The sequence below is a fragment of the Grammomys surdaster genome, unplaced genomic scaffold (assembly GCF_004785775.1).
Source record: "Grammomys surdaster isolate TR1022 unplaced genomic scaffold, NIH_TR_1.0 121858, whole genome shotgun sequence".
Lineage (NCBI taxonomy): Eukaryota > Metazoa > Chordata > Mammalia > Rodentia > Muridae > Grammomys > Grammomys surdaster.
Window position 1 is genome coordinate 68,670 of NW_021617544.1, and position 20,746 is coordinate 89,415.

General features: G+C 43.0%; 2 protein-coding genes across 2 annotated transcripts in view; both read right to left on the reverse strand.

The window, feature by feature from the left end:
* LOC114636084 (F-box/WD repeat-containing protein 15-like) overlaps positions 1–15,879 on the reverse strand; it is a 39,086-nt gene extending 23,207 nt beyond the window's left edge. The window contains exon 1 of the mRNA XM_028784374.1: positions 15,831–15,879. Coding sequence (XP_028640207.1) covers positions 15,831–15,879 — 49 coding nt within the window. The remainder of the gene's footprint in view (positions 1–15,830) is intronic.
* A 2,256-nt stretch (positions 15,880–18,135) lies between these two features.
* LOC114636087 (F-box/WD repeat-containing protein 15-like) overlaps positions 18,136–20,746 on the reverse strand; it is a 19,840-nt gene continuing 17,229 nt past the window's right edge. The window contains exons 8-9 of the mRNA XM_028784375.1: positions 19,204–19,285; positions 18,136–18,241 (exon numbers count right to left, since the gene is read on the reverse strand). Of these exons, the coding sequence (XP_028640208.1) occupies positions 18,136–18,241; positions 19,204–19,285 (188 nt within the window). The remainder of the gene's footprint in view (positions 18,242–19,203; positions 19,286–20,746) is intronic.

Here is a 20,746-nt window from a genome sequence, read left to right on the forward strand (position 1 = left end):
AGAGAGAGAGAGAGAGAGAGAGAGAGAGAGAGAGAGAGAGAGAGAGACAGAGACAGAGAGAGAGACAGAGAGAGAGAGACAGAGAGAGAGAGAGAGCATCACTGTTAAACCACTGTCTCATGAGTGAGTTAGGAGGTAAGCATGCTGGTAGCACAAACCTTTTTTCTGAGCAAACAGGAGGCAGAGCCAAGTGATTTCAAAGCTAGCCTGATCTAGTTTTAGTAAATTCCAGGCTAGCCTGAATTATATGATGAAACCCTGTCTCAAGAAAAAAAAAAAGTAAAAAAGAAAATAAAAGGCCGTAGATGGGGGTCAGCAGGGACGTTTGATGACCTGTTATACACCTGAAATATATGCATTTCAATTTCTTGTAATGTAATACTTGTTTCCAGGATGCTCCCATGGGGGAAGCACAGTAAAGTGGATATGGGGTTATGTGTATAGTTTCTTCTGTTTCTTCTAACTGTGAAAAATGCATGAGAATCTGTAATTATTCCAAAAGGTTTAACTTAAGAAGGAAAATTCGAAAATGAAAATAACTCAATTAAAAATACTTAACACTTAAACAACCGGATAAAGGATTTGGGTTCCTAGTACCCACACCACACAACTCACCATTGCCCACAGCTCCATTTTCTGGAGTTCCAATGCTCTTCTTGTCTTTGTTGACACTTGCATTAGTGTGAACACACCCCCTATACATATATACACATAATTAAAAATAATATGTGAGTAAAACACCATGATGAAGTGGAAACTTAAGGCTTCTTTGCAAAGTCAGTTGTGTTGGATGGTGTTCTGCTAAAGCACATGTGAAGGTATGTTTTCCAGCCAATTGACAGAATGCTGCCTGCTGAGACAGACTCTCGTGCAGAGGTAAGAACCATGGAGGACACATGATGTTTGGAGGGAGATTAAATAGGACTTAATGGACAGTGTCCAAGGCTGAGCTTGGCTTGCTTGCATAGCTAAATGCTTGTTGGTCCCACATCTGCGCTGATCTTCCCTTCACTGAGAGAGGCACAGTCAAGAACTTATCCTGGCTTTACTGTTGGCCCTGGTCCCTCCTGCTGACTCCTGCTGGTTTGACTGAGGCCTGGCTGTTCCTCCTAGGTCATGCCACCACTGCTGCTATCCTAACACTACCAAACTGGACTGCTGGTATATCCATGAAGTGTTTTCCAGTGGATCGAGCTGTGACCTGTGAACTAAAGTGCTGATTTCCTGACAACACATATGAGATTTGCTCCAAAGAACCATCTCTAAACAGGCCCACTTCCCCTGTATCCTTTCTTTTCCACTGCCTCTGTTGCGTGGTGGGCTAGAAGGGAGGTTAAAGTGTTTAATGACCATCATTCAAAACAGACATTGAAACAATTAAAGTTACAACATGAGGTATCATTTATCTTACTTTTTCTGTCACTATGAGCAAATACTCTAACAAGAAATTTAAAGAAGTGTTTAGCCCTGCATTAAATGCTTTTAATCCCAACACTGGAGAGACACAGACAGGTGAATCTGAATTCAAGAACACCCTGGTCTACATAGTGAATTCCGGATAGGTAAGGCTACACAGAGAAAACATGTCTCAAAAAACAAATACAAAACAAAACAAAAAACAAACCATGAAGGAAAAGTAAGGGGTCATCCCTTGTCTTTGACCTAATCGATATAGTCCCTCACAAGTGTGCCTGGAGGCTTGTCCCATAGGACATTCCAGATCCTAACAAGACGTCAATCACCACTAACTTTCTAACACCATGCAGCCCCTAAAATAGCTAAGAGTATGACTGAGACTGTCAGACACACAAGAGCTGTGACAATGTGGGTGGCTTAGTTCCTTTTCTACTGATGTGAAAAATCACTGTGACCAAAGCATAGGAGAAAAAGTTTATTTGTACTTAGGATTCCAGAGGTCTAAGAGACTATCATGAGGGGAACAGCAAACATGGAAGCTGGGGCAAAAAGCAGACTGGGTCCTGAGCTGTAAGCAGGAGCCAGAGAAAATACATGACTGGAAGGGATAACATATCCCTTTGAATCCTCCAGTGAGATACTTCATCCTTCCACACCTTCAAGCCCTACACAAAAAGCACCAGACACTGGGGACCAAGTACAAATAGCTGCCCCCGTGGGAGACATTCTCATTTAAACCACCACAGTAGTCAACAACAGCCCTCCACCAGTGTTCTGTTACTAAGACACCAATTTAGAATCTTTGCTGTGAGTCCTGTGGACTCTCCCAAATGAAAGTGATGGAACATTAGATGCCACTGTCATCAGAGTCTCTTCTTCTTCACATATCAGATGAATGCTTTGGATTAGATAACACCAAAGCAGTATCAGGTCTGACTTTCTTGATTCTTTTTCTTGATTGTTTGTTTCATTCCGAGTTTCTCTGTGTAGCCCTGGCTGTCCTGGAACTCCCTCTGTAGACCAAGTTGGCTTCAAACTCAGAGACCTACCTGCCTCTGCCTCCCAAGTGCTGGACTTAAAGATGTACTCCACCACTGCCCAGCAGTTTTCTTGATTTTTTAGTAAGTGTATAACCTAAGTATTTGGATAACTTGTTAAAAAAGATTTATTTATTTATTTTATGTATGTGAGTACATTGTCACTCCTTTGAGACACACCAGAAGAGGGCATCAGATCCCATTACCGATGGTTGTGAGCCATAATGTGGTTGCTGGAAATTGAACTCAGGACCTTTGGAAGAGCAGTCAGTGCTCTTAACCACTGAGCCATCTCCCTAGCCCCATATTTGGATAACTTAACAGGATTTTTTTTTCATAAAAACATTAAAGATTTATTTTTATGTATATGAGTACATTGCAGCTATCTTCAGACATACACTAGAAAAGTACATTGGATCCCTTTACAGATGGTTGTGAGCCACCATGTGGTTGCTGGGAATTGAACTCAGGAGCTCTGGCAAAGCAGTCAGTGCTCTTAACCGCTGAGCCATCTCTCCAGCCCTAATGAAAACATTAAATTTGAGTAATAGTTTCACAGTCACATAAAATGTTATTTTTAAAATATTTCTAAAATATATGCCATAAATATTTATGATACCATGCCCATTCCAGAACAAAGGTTTTTATCAACTCTCTTGATGCTGCCCTTGTTAGAGTTTACTTGCACTGTCATAAGCTAAGCAAGTTTCTGATTGTTGTAGTCTTATGAAAACTAGTCAAGGCATACAGGGTTAGTCTCCTGTAGCCTGAGCCCCCAGCATGCACCGATTTTCTCCTCAGCCTCCACCTGCCTATTGATTGAAACTGATGAGAATGGAAAGCGGTCTAACATTACATTTTTACATTATTACATTTATTTATTTACTGTGTGAGCAGTGGATGTGTGCACTGCTCCAGAGTGCATCCTTGGAGGCTGCACCATGACAGGTACTTCTCCTTGGGTGTTGAACTCAGGTTATCACTCTTGGTGTCAAGCCTGGTTTAGCCACTGAGCCACCTTGCCTGACTTAGCTTTTTATTTTAACTGTGTCACAGGAGACAGTGTGTGGGTTTTTTCTTGGGGAGGGGGGTGGATGTACAAAGGCAGCCTTGTGGAGTCGGCTCTCTCCTACATCATGTGGACTGTGGAGATCGAATTCAAGTCACCAGGCTTACAAGATAAACACCTTCAATCTCTGAGCCATCCTGACAGCCAGAGCTAACTTTCAAAATAAAATTACTTTTATTTTATGAGTACTTGTTCACATATATGTCTGTGTACATGCACTCCAGGTGCCCTCAGAGGCCAGAGGAGGGCATAGGATCTCCTGGAGCTAGAGTTAGGAGGGCTGTGAGCACATGCCACTACTAGGAACTGAAGCCAGGTTCTCTACAAGAGCAATGAGTGCTCTTAAAACCTGAACCAACAACAGGGCCATGATGCCATATACCTTTGATCCCAGCACTTATAAGGCAGAGGCAGACAGATCTCTCTGAGTTCAAGGCCAGCCCAGTCTAGAAAGAAGGAGGTAGGAATGAAGCAGCAGGAGGTTAGACAGGAAAAGGAGGGGGAGACAGAGGGAGGAGGAATGTGTGTGTGTGTGTGTGGTGTGGTGTGTGTGTGTGTTCCAGGAAAGCCAGGGCTACACAGAGAAACCCTGTCTTAACAGCTACAAACCCTGAAACATCTTCAGCCCAGCACTTGAGAGGCAGAGACAGGTGGATCTCTATGAGTTTGAGGCCAGCCTGGTCTACAAAGCTGAACTATGACAGCCAGGGCTACACAGAGAAATCTCTGTGAGGAAATCAAAACAAACAAACAAACTGAACCATCTTGTTCTAACTCCTGGGAAATGCAGGCAGTAGAATCAGAAGTTCAAGGTCATCCTCAGCTTCAAGAGGCAGCTTGGACCAGATGAGACCCTTTGTCAACAAACAAACCAATAAAAAAGAGGGCTGAGGCTTAGCTCAGTCAGCAAGTGCTTACTGATTGAGGACACAGAACCTACAGGGGGTCACAGGTCTAGAGAGTGTAAATTTGCAATCCTGGCACTGGGGGCAGACTTCTGGCTCTGGATGGCTAGCCAGCCTATTCTACTTGGCAGTTCCAGGCCAGTGAAGTAAGACAATATCTGAAAAGCATGATGGGGATAGGGTGAGGTAGGGAAAGGGATGGATATCGAACACTTGCTGCTCTTGCAGAGGACCCCACATGTAGCTCACATCAGGTTGTAAGTCAGCTCCAAGGAGTCTGTTATCCTTTTAAAGCATCCATGGATACTGTACACATGTAGTGAATACACATACATGCAGACAATTTACTTACATATAAAATAAAAACACACAACTCTTTAAAACAAAGCAAGATGGATAGTGTCTGAGGGATAACAACACACACACACACAAACACTGATTCTATTAGTCAATTATTGAAATGTTATAAGTAAATGCTTCTTTTGGCTGGGGCAGACACATAGCTGGTCTTCACCTGTGGAGATACTGAATCCTGAACCATCCTAGAGGAGCCACTGCACTCAGAGCAAAAGGATTTCCAGATCCCAGAGGTGGCCTGAGTCCCAGGAAATCTTCCACCCAGGACCTTAGGATCACAAGACCACAGAGACATCTGCATTCTGAGGGGTTCTGACACAAGCAAGATTACTGGAAAGTCAGACTCCAGTCAGACACAGTCAGTGCAGGTAACATTAGAGTTAACCAGATGGTGAAAGGCAAGCACAAGAACATAGACAACAGAAACCAAAGATACTTGGCATCATCAGAATCCAGTTCTCCCACCATAGAAAGCCCTGGACACCCCATTACACTGAAAAAGAAGGAATCAGAATTAAAATCACCTCTCATGATGATGATAGAGATTTTAAGAAGGACATAAGTAACTCCCTTAAAGAAGTACAGGAGAGCACAAGTAAACAGGTAGAAGCCCTTAAAGAGGAAACACAAAAATCTCTTAAAGAACTGCAAGAAAACACAAAGAAGGAATTAAACAAAACATTAAGGATCTAAAAATAGAAATAGAAACAATAAAGAAATCTCAAAGGGACAAACCTTGGAGATAGAAAACCTAGGGAAGAGATCAGGAGTCATAGACGCAAGCATCACTAACCGAATACAAGAGATAGAAGAGAGAATCTCATGTGCAGAAGATACCATGGAAAACATTGACACAACTATCAAAGAAAATGCAAAAAGCTCCTAACACAAAACATCCAGGAAATCCAGGACACAATGAGGAGACCAAACCTAAGGATAATAGGTATAGATGAGAGTGAAGATTCCCTACTTAAAGGGCCAGTAAATATCTTCAACAAAATTATTGAGGAAAACTTCCCTAACCTAAAAAATGAGATGCCCATAAACATACAAGAAGCCTACAGAACACCAAATAGACTAGACCAGAAAAGAAATACCTCCTGTCACATAATAATAAAAAGACATAGATTGCTCAAAATAAAGAATAAATATTAAAAGCAGTAGGGAAAAAGTTCAAGTAACATATAAAGGCAGACCTATAAGATTTACACCAGACTTCTCACCAGAGACTATAAAAGCCAAAAGAGCCTGGACCTTAGTGTGAATCTAACTAAGCAAGTGAAAGAACTGTATGACAAGAAATTCAAGTCCATGAAGAAAGAAATCAAAGAAGATCTCAGAAGATGGAAAATCTTCCATGCTTATGGATTAGCAGAATTAATATAATAAAAATGGCCATTTTGCCAAAAGCAATCTACAGATTCAATGCAATCCCCATTACAATCTCAACTCAACTCTTTACAGAGTTAGAAAAGGAAATTCTCAAATTCATTTGGAATAACAAAAAACCCAGGATAGCGAAAACTATTCTCAAGAGTAAAAGAACTTCTGGAGGAATCACCATCCCTGACCTCAAGCTGTACTACAGAGCAATAGTGATAAAAACTACCTGGTATTGGTACAGAGACAGGCAGGAAGATCAATGGAATAGAATTGAAGACCCAGAAATGAACCCACACTCCTATGGTCACTTGATCTTTGACAAAGGAGCTAAAATTGTCCAGTGGGAAAAGGACAGCATTTTCAACAAATGGTGCTGGTTCAACTGGGGGACAACATGTAGAAGAATGCACATTTATCCATTCTTATCTCCTTGTACAAAGCTGAAGTCCAAGTGGATAAAGGACCTCCACATAAAACCAGATACACTGAAACTAATAGAAGAGAAGGTGGGGAAGAACCTCGAATATTTGGGCACAGGGGAAATGTTCCTGAGTAGAACACCAATGTTTTATGCTCTAAGATCAAGAATTGAAAAATGGGACTTCATAAAATTGCAAAGTTTCTGTAAGGCAAAGGACACTGTCAATAGGACAAAATGGCCACCAACAAATTGGGAAAAGATCTTTACCAATCCTACATCTGATAGAGGGCTAATATCCAATATATACAAAGAACTCAAGAAATTAGACTCTAGACAACCAAATAACCCTATTAAAAAATGAAGCATAGAGCTTAACAAAGAATTCTCAACTGAGGAAACTCGAATGGCTGAGAGACACCTAAAGAAATGTTCAGCATCCTTAGTCGTCAGGGAAATGCAAATCAAAACAACCCTGAGATTCCATCTCACACCAGTCAAAATGGCTAAGATCAAAAACTCAGGTAATAGGAGATGCTTGGCGGGGTGTGGAGAAAGATGAACACTTCTCCATTGTTGGTGGGACTGCAAGATGGTGTAACCACTTTGGAAATCAGTCTGGCGGCTCCTCAGAAAATTGGACATAGCATTACCTGAGCATCCAGCTATACCACTCCTGGGCATATACCCAGAAGATGCTCTAACATATAACAAGGACTCATGCTCCACTATGTTCATCCAGCCTCTTTTATAGTAGCCAGAAGCTAGAAAGAACACAGATGTCCTTCAACTGTGAGGAATGGATACAAAAAAATGTGGTACATTTACACAATGGAGTATTACTCAGCTATTAAAAACAATGAATTCGAGAGGTTCCTAGGTAAATGGATGGAACTAGAAATTATCATCCTGAGTGAGGTAAGCCAATCAAAAAGGAACAAATATAGTATTCACTCACAGATTATTGGATATTAGCCCAGAACCTTGAAATACCCAAGATTCACAACTAGCCATTGAACTGATCATGGGGTTCTCAATGGAGGAGTTAGAGTGAAGACTGAAGGAGCTGAAAGGATTTGCGGCACCATGAGGAGAGCAACAATACCAACCAAGCACAGCTCCCAGGGTCTAAACCACCAGCCTGGGAGCACTTAGGGAGGGATCCAGGGCTTTAGCTGAATATGTAAGAGTGGAGGGCCCTGCTGGGCATAGGTGGAAGAAGAGAACCTTGACCTCATGAAGGCTGGACGCCCCAGGGGGTGGGAATTTTGAGGGTGGGGAGGTGGGAGTGGGGGCTAGATAGAGGTTACATCCACAGAGAAGAAGGAGGAGGGGTGAGGGGATTGGGGGTTCCTGGGTGGGTGGAGGATGGGGTAAGGGGACAACATATGAAATGTAAATAAAACATCCAATAAAAAAATTAAAAAAAAAAGAAATACCCAAGATTCAACTCATAGACCATATGAAGCTCATGAAGAAGGAAGACCAAGTAGGGGTGCTTTGGTCCTTCAAAGAAAGAATAACAAAATACTCAAGGAAGCAAATATGGAGACAAAGTGAGGGACAAAAACTGAAGGAGGGGCCATCTGGAGACCTTTCCACCTGGGTATCTATCCCATGTACAGATACTGAAGATAGAAGCTGATGTAGAAGTCAGAAAGTACATGCTGACAAGAGCCTGACATAGCTGTATCCTTAGAGATCTGCAAGTGTTTGACATATTCAGAGGCAGATGCTCACAGCTAACCATTGAACTGATCATGGGGTTCCCAATGGAGGAGTCAGAGTCAAGACTATAGGAGCTGAAAAGGTTTGTGGCCCCATGTGGAGAGCAACAATACCATTCAACAGGAGCTCCCAGGGTCTAAACCACCAGCCTAGGAGTACTTAGGGAGGGATCCATGGCTCCAGCTTTATATGTAAGGGAGGATGGCCCTTTCAGGTATAGGTGGGAGAAGAGATCCTTGGTCTCATAATGGCTGGACGCCCCAGTGGGTGGAAATTTGAGGGTGGGTACATGGGAATGGGGGAGAAGGTAGGGGCACATCCGCTGAGAAGCAGGAGGAGGGGTGATTGGATAGGGGGTTCCTGGCTGGGGGTGTGGGGGAATGGAGTAAGGGGATAACATGAAATGTAAATAAAACAGCCAATAAAAAAAATAAGTAAATGCTTTAATAAGGCAAGTATACAAGCTCCAGACTTGGCTGCGCTGAATTAGACCCTGTCTCATGACCTCCTCCCCAAAAGATGAATAGCTAGCTTTGACTCTGGATAAAATAATTAACTACATATGCATAGGTGGTAATGTCTATGGTGTGCAAGTATCTGAAGCTATCCTAAACATAACTGCTGGGCAGGATACAGTAGCTCATGCCTGTAATCCCAGCACTTGGGAGGCAGAAGCAGGACAGAATATTAGCTACACAGTGAGGCAGGAGCTACAGAGTGAGACTTCCTCTCAAAAACCTGAAACCAGAAAGATGGCTCATCAGATGGGGGGCTTCCTGCTCTTCCAGAGGACACAAGTTCAGTTCCTCGCCCCAGTTCCTAGCTCACAAGCACCTGTGACTACAGCTCCAGGTGCCTTCTTTGGCCTCCATGGATAACCATAAACATGAGACAGATGGACACATAAAAGTAAAATCAATTCTTGTTGTTGTTGTTGTGTTCTTTTGAGAGAGGGTTTCTCTGTGTAGCCCTGGCTGCCTTAGAACTAGTTCTGTAGACCAGACTGGCCTGAAACTCACATAAAACCACCTGCTTAAAAAAAAAAACCTACAACAAAATAGATCAATGATTACATCAGTGTGGCAGGGCTGTGTAATTAGAAAGTAGAGGCAGGAGGTTCATTTCCAGGATAGCCTCAGCATCTAACCCAGCCACAAGAAACTTGTTTTAAAAAACAAACGAACAAATTAAGTCTGCCCTATTTGATAGCAAACAGCAAATGATAGCAAACTTGGAAAAAGGAGTTAGATTTGTAAGTGGCAGTGGACAATATATTCCATGCCCAGAAAGCTGAAATGTGAACTCACCGAAGGAGGAACCATGGGATTCATAAGTTGAACTGTATTTCTTTTTTTTTTTTCACATGAAGTCTCAGTATGGAGTATGTAGCCTTGGAACTTACTATGTAGACCAGGCTGGCTGCCCTCAAACTCCCAAAGACCTACCTGCCTCTTCCTTGCATCCTGAGACCAGAGGCATGCAACACCACAGCCCTGGCTTGTATTTATTTTTTTGAGCTTCAAAGCTCACTGCTTCCAGGACCAGGTATTGTCCTGAGAAGGCAGGCCAGCACCGCCTCCTGTCAGTCTTCCTATTTCTTCACCAGCTAAAGACTTCCAGTCAGCCAGTTTCTGGAAGCAACAGTGGGAGTCACAGCAGGTAACGTGCATAACCAATTTATAATTTTTGAGAATCAAAGAGTGTTTTATTATTCATTTTTATTCAGGGAAAGGCACGGGCGGAACTTACCCAGACAGATCATTTTCCAGCACAGGAGAATAGACTGCACCACAGCTGTCTCAGTCCTGCAAGTGAGCTCTTGCTGCCAACTCTCCGGCATTCATTTTGGGAATTTCATCCATTACTATTAACTCGACAGCAATGCGTTCCCAAAACTTAAGAGTGTGTCAGTGCTTATCGTGGGTTCTGTCCCTTTCTGCTTCTCACTATCTGGTGACTTTCAGGTCCCTCCACAGAACTGACTGCAACTTTAAAACATCTATTGAAAAATTCTTGGCACTCATTCCTTCATTTCACAAATATTATTAACCTTTTCTGGTATCTTTCCTAATTTTCTTTAAAGATAATTTTCTTTCTTTTGTTATTAAACAATGAGATATATATAGCTTTAACAATCTATACAAAGGTCACAGCTGGGCATACTGGCATATTCCTTATTCAGACAGAAGCAATGAGTCTGAAAGATCAGGAGCTGTATCTGCGTCCTTGTCATCAGCTCCAGATAGCAGGGCCTTCCCTGTGAGGCCACCTTCTCTAGTTCTTTCCCTCTGGGATGGCTGTGACCTACTCACTTAACAGTATGTGGGGACTGAAAACAGTTTTCAGCCTCCTCTTCTATGTTACAAAGGTGCTTCAGAACACTAAGGATCTTCCTCAGAAGGAAGTTCCATAAAAATGCAACAACAACAACAACAACAACAAAAGGACTTTGAATATGGCTGCCATGGAGTCTGCTGCAGCCAGGCTCTCCTTACTCCAGGTGACATCTTACTGTGAGCACTGTCTCTACTCCACCACTCTTATCCTCATGCCAATGGGATTTCAGCCCCCTTTCTCCCTTTTGGAGGGACTGAGGGGTGGGGACCCAGTTGTCACCACACCTGCAGTTGTGCTCCAGTGACAGCTCTGCTTTGCAGTGTCAGCAGGCACTCTCCCTAACAAAGCCACTGCTCTGTAGAGAACACCATGCTGTTAGAACTTCATTGTTCACAGGCTCCCAACAGGAAATGGTTACTTACAGAGTGGAGTTTATGGATCCATCTGGGGAGGAGGAGGTAGCTGTCCCCTGTGTGCCTCTCAGGGCTTTGCTACTGGTTACAATCAGCCAATGCTGAACACTAGTAACAGTCTTCCCCATTCTTTAGAATTCCTCTTCCCTAAAGTCACATGCCATTCATTTTAACCAACATGGAATCAATAGAGAAGCTGGGCTGATCCTCTAGGAACCTATTCTGCACACATCCTTTTAAAGCACCATGGAGAATAGAAAAACAAAAAAGCTTTTTGGTGTGTTGTTGCTTTTACAGATCACTATAGAGAGCGTGTCTAAACCCCAGAGAGCATAAAACATAGACCCGTGCTCACACACAGAGCTGACCTTAAAGAATTTGATGAGATAAATTGCTGGGGAGACATTGGACAAATATCTGGAGACTGGATGCATACCTGTAATCCCACACTGAAGCAGGACTGCCAGTCTGAACTACAAAGTGAGTTCTAGGTTAGCCTAGGCTAGAGTGAGACCCTGTCTCAAAGCAAACAAATGAACAAAAGATGCAGTAGTGGATTGGGTGTGATTTGGGGACCATAAAAAGGGGTGATGACCAGTTCGGCAAAATCAGGCTAAAGTGGCACTCAGTAGCAATACACTGGAGTGAGCTACTGAATCCTGGTTTTGCTGTCCTGTGAAAGTATTCCCAAGAATACTGGCCTGCTCGCTGCTCTGTGGCTGGAACAGACAGGATGACCAAGGCAACTCAACATTTAACTGGGCTTGCTTTCAGATCAGTTCGTTTTCATAATGGTGGGAAGCATGGTGGTGAGCAGGAAGACATGGTCCTGGAGAAGTAGCTTTTGAAACCCCAAAACCCGTTCGCTTCCTCCAACAAGGCCACACCTCTTCATCTTTCTCAAGTAATGCTGCTCACTGATGACTGAGCATTCAAATATATGAGCCTAGGGGGTCATTTCTATTCAAACCACTGTAAGAGGACCCCAGACTTAGTAGGCCCTGAGACATTAGCACAACTGAGGCCATGATGGCAGTAGAATTCAGGCTGTAAAACTGAGCACACAGACAGCACCACCTGCCAATCCAGAGTTCTTGGAAAATGTCTACATGTACTAACCTTGCTTCTTAGCTTCTGTGGTTTGCTCTTCTTTTGCTTGTTTGGTTTTGTTTTTGCAGACAGGTTTTCTCTGTGTAGCCCTGGCTGCTTGGAATTCACTCTGTAGACCAGGCTGGCCTCAAACTCAGAAATCCACCTGCCTCTGCCTCCAAAGTACTGGGATTACTGTGGTTTGCTCTTATGTAGGGGTTAAAAAAATTACTGAAGAGAACAACATGTGACTCATGTCTGATGCAGGAACACTGATTCTGCAGAAGGTTATCACAGAAGGAATTTCTCCCCTGGAGAACGGAGGGATGGGGAGGACAGGAAAGGCTACTTTTCTCTACACTATCAGGCCAGGGGAGACAGAGAAGCTGCTCTCCTCCCACAGAAGGCTGATAACGTTCACTGACATTGTCTTTAACACTGAGCTGAGGCTCCTTCAGTCAGGAGTGTCTTCCACAGCTGAAAGCAAATAAAGCCGGAGGACAAATAACTGCTTCCTTCCACAGATGTGTCACCATGAAAGTGACCTTCTCAGCTGCCATCCTTGTTCTAGCCAGCTCAGTGTGCACTTCCTTTGTGGTGGGTGAGATACAACTTCTTGCTCTATCCACATTTTCTGCAATATATCTAATCTATAGGGATATTAGAAGTGTAAATGCCATTAGATTCATTCATTCATTCATTCATTCATTCATTCACTCATGGTGCTGGAGATGGAGTACCTTGTGCATACTGGCTAAGCATTGTACCATTTAGCTGTATTCCCAGTCACCTTTTAGTTTTATTTGATCCTTAATTCCTCATTTTACAAATGAAGCAGAAATCCAGAGAAAGCAAAGATTCCTACAGTGTCACTGGCATCAAAACTGGGAGTTGGATCCCAGCCTTTCAAATCCAGGGCCACTGGTTTTCCAAATACTAGTTTATCAAGAGGACACTCGCCAGGGCAGCACTCATGTCCACAGCTCATATCTGTACATATCTCAAGCCACAAGAGAACATCAGTAGGCTCTGGAGAAGGAGACTCTATTCTTCTCGATAATGATTGACAGTGTTGAAGTAATGCAGCATCCACTGTTAACTGTGGAGGCTCTGGGGTCCCACACATTCTTTCCCATTTAGACTTTTTTTTTCAACCTTTTCCACATTACTGGCAGCTGTCTGTGTGGCCCATTTGCCGGATATGTTGTCTGAAACGGAACATTGGTTATCAATAGGAATTATTTTTCTCAAGCATGAGAGAATGTTTGCTTAGTAACAACTTAAATTACTGTAAGACATCATCCATATTGCTCCCAAGGACTTTAATACCATGCTGGTTTTCCCAGGGCCCAGCACCTGCTGATTACATATCCAAGAAATACACACTATGTGCTCCAATCTAGGCTAGGTAGCTTGTATGACAGAAATGTCCCCAGAGTCACAATAGGACACACCAGTGGAGGAAGATACAGTGATAGCATGACCTATGCCAAGAATTAATAAATATTTTCATAAATGACTCATAGATGTCTGGCATGGTGGTTCACATCTTTAGTGCCAATACTTGGGAAATAGAGGCAGTAGATCTGTGAGTTTAAGCTTGAGACCAGCCTCTTCTACAGAGTGAGTTCCAGGCCAGCAGAGATATGTAGAGAGACCCTGTTGTTCAGTGATTTGAAGTTACATGACTCAACTATAATTAATTATGTATGATTCTTCTATAATTCCTTACATGTAGACTAGTGAAACTCAACATCCTTTTAGATGTCTTAGTATTATTACAGATAATTTATAACCTAATATATATTTTCTTAACCAACTAATACAAATACATGTGATAGGGATGGTTGAGGGTGGCTCAGGAGAGTACTTGCCTAGCCTGCACAAAGCCCTGGGCTCCATCACTAGTGAGACATGTCTGGACACAGGGACACACATCTGTAATACTAGCACATTAGTAGGAGGCAGCAGGAGGTAGAGGCAGCAGGCTCAGAAGTTCAAGGTCATTCTGGACTTATATAGAAATCCCAGAGCCAGCTTAGACTACACAGACCTTAAAGAAAGAAGGGTGGTAGGGCCCACCCTCTAGCAGAATAAACAGGACTTGTTGTCAGAGGAGAGAAGAAAAGGGAGAAGATGTGGAAGGTACAGAAAGGATTTTGCCAAAGAACTTTCCTTTAAGGCTTATCTTATGTGCACGAGTGTTTTGCTGGCACGCACATATGTGGACCATGTTTTTGAACTGGCACTGTTTCATCACTGCTTTCAGAGGCAAGGAAAATGTCCTTGAGTTATGGGTGGTTGCGAGCCATTGTGTGGGTGCTGGGAACTCAACACAGGTCTTCCTCTAGAGTCATAAGTGCTCTTAACTGCTGAGCCACCTCTGCAGCTTCAAAGAATAGTTCACACTTATATAAAAATGTCTTTATGAAACCCAATACCACATAAAATGATATATAGCAATTTTTAAAATACAATTTTAAAAATGACAAAAAGTTAACCTATGAGTCTCCTAAGTTATTTCCCCATGAAGTGGATGGAGCAGATCTCCAGTTCACTCCTGACTGACTGTTCCTGTAGAGATCAGCTTGTGCTAAGAAGGAAACTCTGGGCTCTAATGATGGGATGGGATGCTCCTGAATGAGCAGGGCCCTTCACCTATCCTTTTCCCTGGGGTCATAGGCAGGGCAGTAAGTCTTCTGTGTATGCTTCTGTATTCCAGACTTCTTCCTTCCTATGGGCTTTCACATGACCGAGGAACTTCTACAGAACACATAGTTGAGCTCCACATCCTAGGCTCCAACAACAGGAACAGAGAGAGAGAGAGAGAGAGAGAGAGAGAGAGAGAGAGAGAGAGAGACAGAGGCAGACAGAGAGAGAGACAGACAGACAGAGAGAGACAGAGAGAGACAGAGAGAAAGGGCCTTTATCCCAGTCCTTCTGTGAGGTAGGCAGCAGGATTGGCTTGCTTGGGAACATCATACTAATGAGAGTCCAAGTGGGAGCTGGAGAGATGGCTCAGCAGTTAAGAGCACTGACTGCTCTTCCAGAGGTCCTGAGTTCAATTCCCAACAACCACATGGTGGCTCCCAACCATCTGTAATGGGATCTGATGCCCTCTTCTGGTGTGTCTGAAAAAAAAACAAGAGTGTACTCATATACATAAAATAAATAAATTTTAAAGAGAGACAGAGACAGAGAGAGACAGAGAGAGACAGAGAAAGCCAGCCTACCTCCCAGGTCCTTCTGTGAGGTAGGGAGCAGGAGTGGCTTGCTTGGGAACATCATGATCATAAGAGACTCCAAGTGGGTGCTGGAGAGATGGCTCAGTGGTTAAGATCACTGACTGTTCTTCCAGAGGTCCTGAGTTCAATTCCAAGCAACTACATGGTGGTTCACAACCATCTGTAGTGGGATCTGATGCCCTCTGATGCCCTCTTCTGGTGTGTATGAAAAAAAAAAGTGTACTCACATACATAAAATAAGTAAATAAGAGGGGGTGCAGAGAGAAGAGAGAGAGAGAAAGAGAGAGAGACAGAGAGAGGCAGAGAGAGGGAGAGGGAGAGGGAGAGGGAGAGGGAGAGAGAGAGAGAAACAGAGAGAGAGAAGGAAAGGGAGAGGGGCTTATTTGGTTGCCCCTTGGAGCTCTTCCACACATTACTCCAGTCTGCAACCTACCTGTGAGATCCACCATTAAATGCATGAGGAGGTTGTGGCTCAAATTCATGTTGGTCCCATGCTGGTGTGAACATTATTTCCACAGTGATAACCAGGATATTTATACATCATCTCACGCCCAAACCCCAAGATGCATTCTGTCAACCCTTCCTCTTAACTGTGATGTGGTAAGTTTGAGTGTACTGCTATTTAAGACAGTATGGATTGTAAGTCACTTACCAATGCTTATAATAAGTTCCAATTTTTGCCAGATATGATGTCTCATGGTAGTTCTAGTACTGGGGAGACACAGGTAGAAAGTTCTATGTGAGTCTAAGACCAGCCTAGTCTACATAGTAAGTTCCAGGACAGCTGGGGCTACATAGAGAGACTCTGTCTCAAATAAATGAATAGATAGATAGATAGATAGATAGATAGATAGATAGATAGATAGATAGATAGATAGTTAAATAATTCAAGTAACAAACAACCATAGAAATATCAAAGTAGAGAGGCAGAGAGGCAGGTGGATCTCTGAGTTTGAGGCCTTGGTTTTACTTCAAGAGGTGGTGTCTTGTAACCCAGGTTAGCCTTGAGCTCACCCTATGGCTGAGGATTCCTTTGCTTTTGCCTCTCAAGTGGTTCAGATGTGGGGATTCTTTATTTGCATGTCTGTGTGCTATGAATGAGTGTGCATATGTGGTAATCTGAATGAGAATGCTTCCCTCCCTCACCCACGTATTCTTGGCTCCTAGTTGGTGGAACTATTGTGGAAGGATTAGGAGGTGTGGCTCTGTTGGAGGGGTTGTGTCACTGTGGAGTGGCTTGGAGGTGTAAAAAGCCTTGTCATTCCCATGATTCCTCTTTGCTTCCTATTTGCAGACCAAGATGTGCACACTCCACTGTTTCTGCCTCCATGGCTTTGCTCCACCCTATGGACTCTAATCCTTTTAAACCATGTAGCAGAATTTTCCCTGTCCACTCACTGTAAACATCAATACAACAAAAAGCCTGCGATTGGACAGGGAAATGGGAGGTGGAGGGAAGAGTTTCAGAGATGAGGACAGAGAAGGAAAATGGAGGATAAACAAGAGGATTCAGATTCTGTGCGGCTTTAAATAGCCACAGGTAGCTACAATATAGGGATAGAATAATTGGGATAACTTGTCTGATCTAGGTGGACAGCTTGTATCATCATCAACTGGCTCTGAAAGTATTGTGTGGGCATCTTATGAATTGATGATTTATTGATTTATAAATCTGACTGATTAATTATACATCTCAAGAGTTTTGATTTATTGGGTTAAGAGGATTTGTTACCACCAGCAACAGAGGATGGATGGCAGAGAAGGAACTAGTGGCTCTGAGGAAAGCTAACCGGGGCGGGGAAGACCACCGAATTGGGGCTAGCCTTAGAGGTGGTGAGACTGGGACTGCAGGGGCATAGAGTATCTGGACAGAGCAGGGGATGGTGCCAATTTTAATATTTCCCACAACAAAACCATAAGCTCAATTAAACTTTACTTTTCCATTTTAAGGTTTTTCAAGACAGGTCTTCTCTGTGTACATATACTACATAGCCCTGACTATCATGGAACTCACTCTGTAAACCAGGCTGGCCTTGAACTCATTTCTGGTTGACTCTGTCTCCCACATGCTGGGATTAAAGGTGTACTCTGCCACTACCTGGCTTTAAAAAGAGAAAATAAAAAAAATTATTAAAATATTGTTATGTGTGTTGCTGTTTTGCCTGTATAGACAGTGGTTAGCTGCTAGGGTTTGCTAGCATTTGAACCCAGGTCCTCTGGAAGAGCAGCCAGTGGTCTTCACTGTTGAGAAATCTCTCTAGCCCATATGCCCTTGATTTAAAAAAAAGAGGTCAAGAATTCAAAAGAGTACAGTGAGGAGAGATATATGGGAAGTTTAAAAGGAGGAATGGGGAAAGGATAATTATAGGCTCTTTTTTAATTTGCCACATGGCCTCTGAAGTGATAAGCTGACCACATAGCTTGGTGATCTGAGTCAACCCTATAGCAGTGAAGTGACAGATGTCACAGACAAATTGCTTGTACAACTAGCGATGGATTTTTTTTCAGTGATGGGTTCTCATAATGTAGCCCTGGTTGGCCTAGAAATAGCTCTGTAGACCAGGCTGTCCTCAGAACTCAGGTCTTCCACCTGCCTCTGCCTCCCCAGTGTCAGGATTAAAGGTGTGCACCGCCACATTTGGCCTCTTCACTTCTTAGAAACACAGAAATCACCAGCCTGAGCTTGCAAATAGACTTTTATTATCATTGAGGAAGAGGACATATAACCTACTCAGTTATCAAGAACGGATGTTCAAAGTATATGCCATCAGAAAACTGGGGTTGGGAACATTTGTCATCATTCGAATTATGCTCACATCGTCACATAATGTTTGGTAATAAGGGCTGCCAAAGGAAAAACAAGATGTCAGTATTCAATCGGGAGTGAAGCTTATCAACTGATAGACAATTTTTCATCAGAGTCCTGAATTTGTTTAAAACTTTTAAATATGCATGTATGATGCGTGTATGTGTATGTATACGTATGCACTTGTGTGTGTGTGTGTGTACCGGAGTGTGTATGTGTCTACGTTTCCATGCCTGTGTGTATGTGTGACTGTATACATGTGTGTGTGTGTGCTTGTGTGTCTATGTGTGTGTGTTTGTGTGTGTGTCCCCGTGCATGTGTGTGCTCATATGCATGGAGTGGGTAGACAATAACTTATGGAATCAGTTCTCTCCTTTCACCAAGCAGGTTCCAGAGACTGAACTCGTCAGGCTTGGTGGCTGTTGCCTAAACTGCTGAACCAGCTCAGGATAATTTTGAGTAACTGCTCACACTGGCAAAGGAAGACTCTCATTCATAGCATGAGGTCCAATCCCAGCCTTCTGCAATAAACCTCTGCCCCACTTCTCAATTCTCAGTCGTTCAGTAGATTACCTAGCTTAAGAACAAGGAGAGAAGCCGGGTGTGAGGCAGCATACCTATAAGTCACTTCAACTTAGGAGGCTGAGGCCAGAGAATTGGCAGTATTTGAGGCAGTTTGAAGTTAGTCTAGGCTATATAGTGAGACCTTGTCTCAGAAAAAAAAACAAAGATTTTAATTTATAAATTTATTTTAAAATTGAATTCTGTTCCCTTAGCCAAACATGGCCCACTCAGAGGAAATATAGTAAAGAAGCAATGCATTCCCTCCCCACTAGGGGGCATGGAGATGGTGGGGCTCATGTCAATCATTCCATTCTTTACTACTGAGGGAAACCTCTCCTAGATCACTGAGAAGCTCATAAGTGTCAGGCCCGCCCTGGGTGAGGACACAGCCTCCTGCCCGTGGCCTTCCAGACTAGCTGAAACCTGTCGTCCACACCCATAGTCTCCTTTGCACCGAGGTGGTAAAAATGGCACCCCATCTTCCTCCACTCGGCATGTTGAGAACACAGCAAAACTCCCTAAAATTTGGGGTAAAGTTCATTATCAGAGTTCATCCCATGTGCAAGACCCTAGATTGACTCTCCCAGCACAAGAAAGATAAAATCCCTTCCTCAAATTGTAAGTCTACAAAGACTCTAAAGCAGATTAAACTCCAACCACTTACACCAGATTCACCAAAAAAACCACTTGGATATATAAGGTTTTAGGCTAGCCTTAAATACAGAGCAAGTTTGAGGCCAGACTGGGGGTGTACAAGATGTCTCCAAATAACAGCATACATGCACACGCACACACACACACACACACACACTTTACATAGGCAAGGCCTTCTTGTGCAAATCAACAAAACTGAAGATATCACAATATCAGATTTTAAAATATATCACAGCAAGCTGTTGTGATCAAACTGGAATGAATGCTACTGTCAGCAAATAGATGAATCAGATCCTAGGAGAACCTGTACTTTTATCACTTGTTGATTTTTTTTTAAGTACAAAAAACAGGCTCTCCAATAAATGGAGGAAGATTCAAAAGTCACCACTTTCTTACACTTCCCACTACTGAATAATTCATTAATCAATTCATAACATACTGAAGGCAACACTGACCTGAGACTGGAAAATGACTAAAAGAGAATCTGCAGAAAAAGCTCTGAGACTCAGGTCTAGGCAGGAGTTCTTGGCTAGGGACTCTCCAGTACCAGTAACCAAAGCAAGAACTGGCAACTGGGACTGAATCACCCTAAAAAGACTCTCCACAGCATTGTGGAGTAAACAAAACACTGAAAACAACCAAACAACAACAAAATCATCCACCAAGAGAAGGAAGAGAAACCCCACAGAGTATGAGAAAAAAATGGAAATAAGTTTTCATTGTGTATAGCCCAGAATTGCAACGAATTTGAATGTAGCATATGCTAGCCTCAAACATGAGGTAATTCTTGGCCTTAGTTTCCTGCATGCTGGAATCATGGCTGTGTGCCACTATGTTCAAAGGGAGAAATATCTTTTAGTCATACATGTAGTATAAATTATATTGGTAAATTGTCATGTGCTGTGGACCCTTGTTGAAAAGGGACTCTGGGTGAACAACATCTGTCCCAGGCAGAGACAGGTGGATCTCTGAGTTCTAGGTCAGCCTGATTCCAAAACAGCAGAGGCTGCACCACAATCACTGAAGGTAACTTGGATGAAGGCAAATAAGACTGAAAGGAAAATGAGCCAAATGGAAATAATGACAGCTCACTGATTAAGCAACCCAAGTGGGGACCACACTCAGGAGAACCCATCCTGCCATTAAAGATAAGATATGAGGATGCAGTCCCCCTACTTCACCTGTGGGCCTGAGACTGGTGACATAATAACTGGATCCCAAGAACTAGCAATTCTTTCTTTTCCCTCCCTCCCTTCATTCCTAATACATAATCTCTCTCTATAGCCCCAGCTGTCCTGGGACTCACTATGTAGACCAGGCTGGCC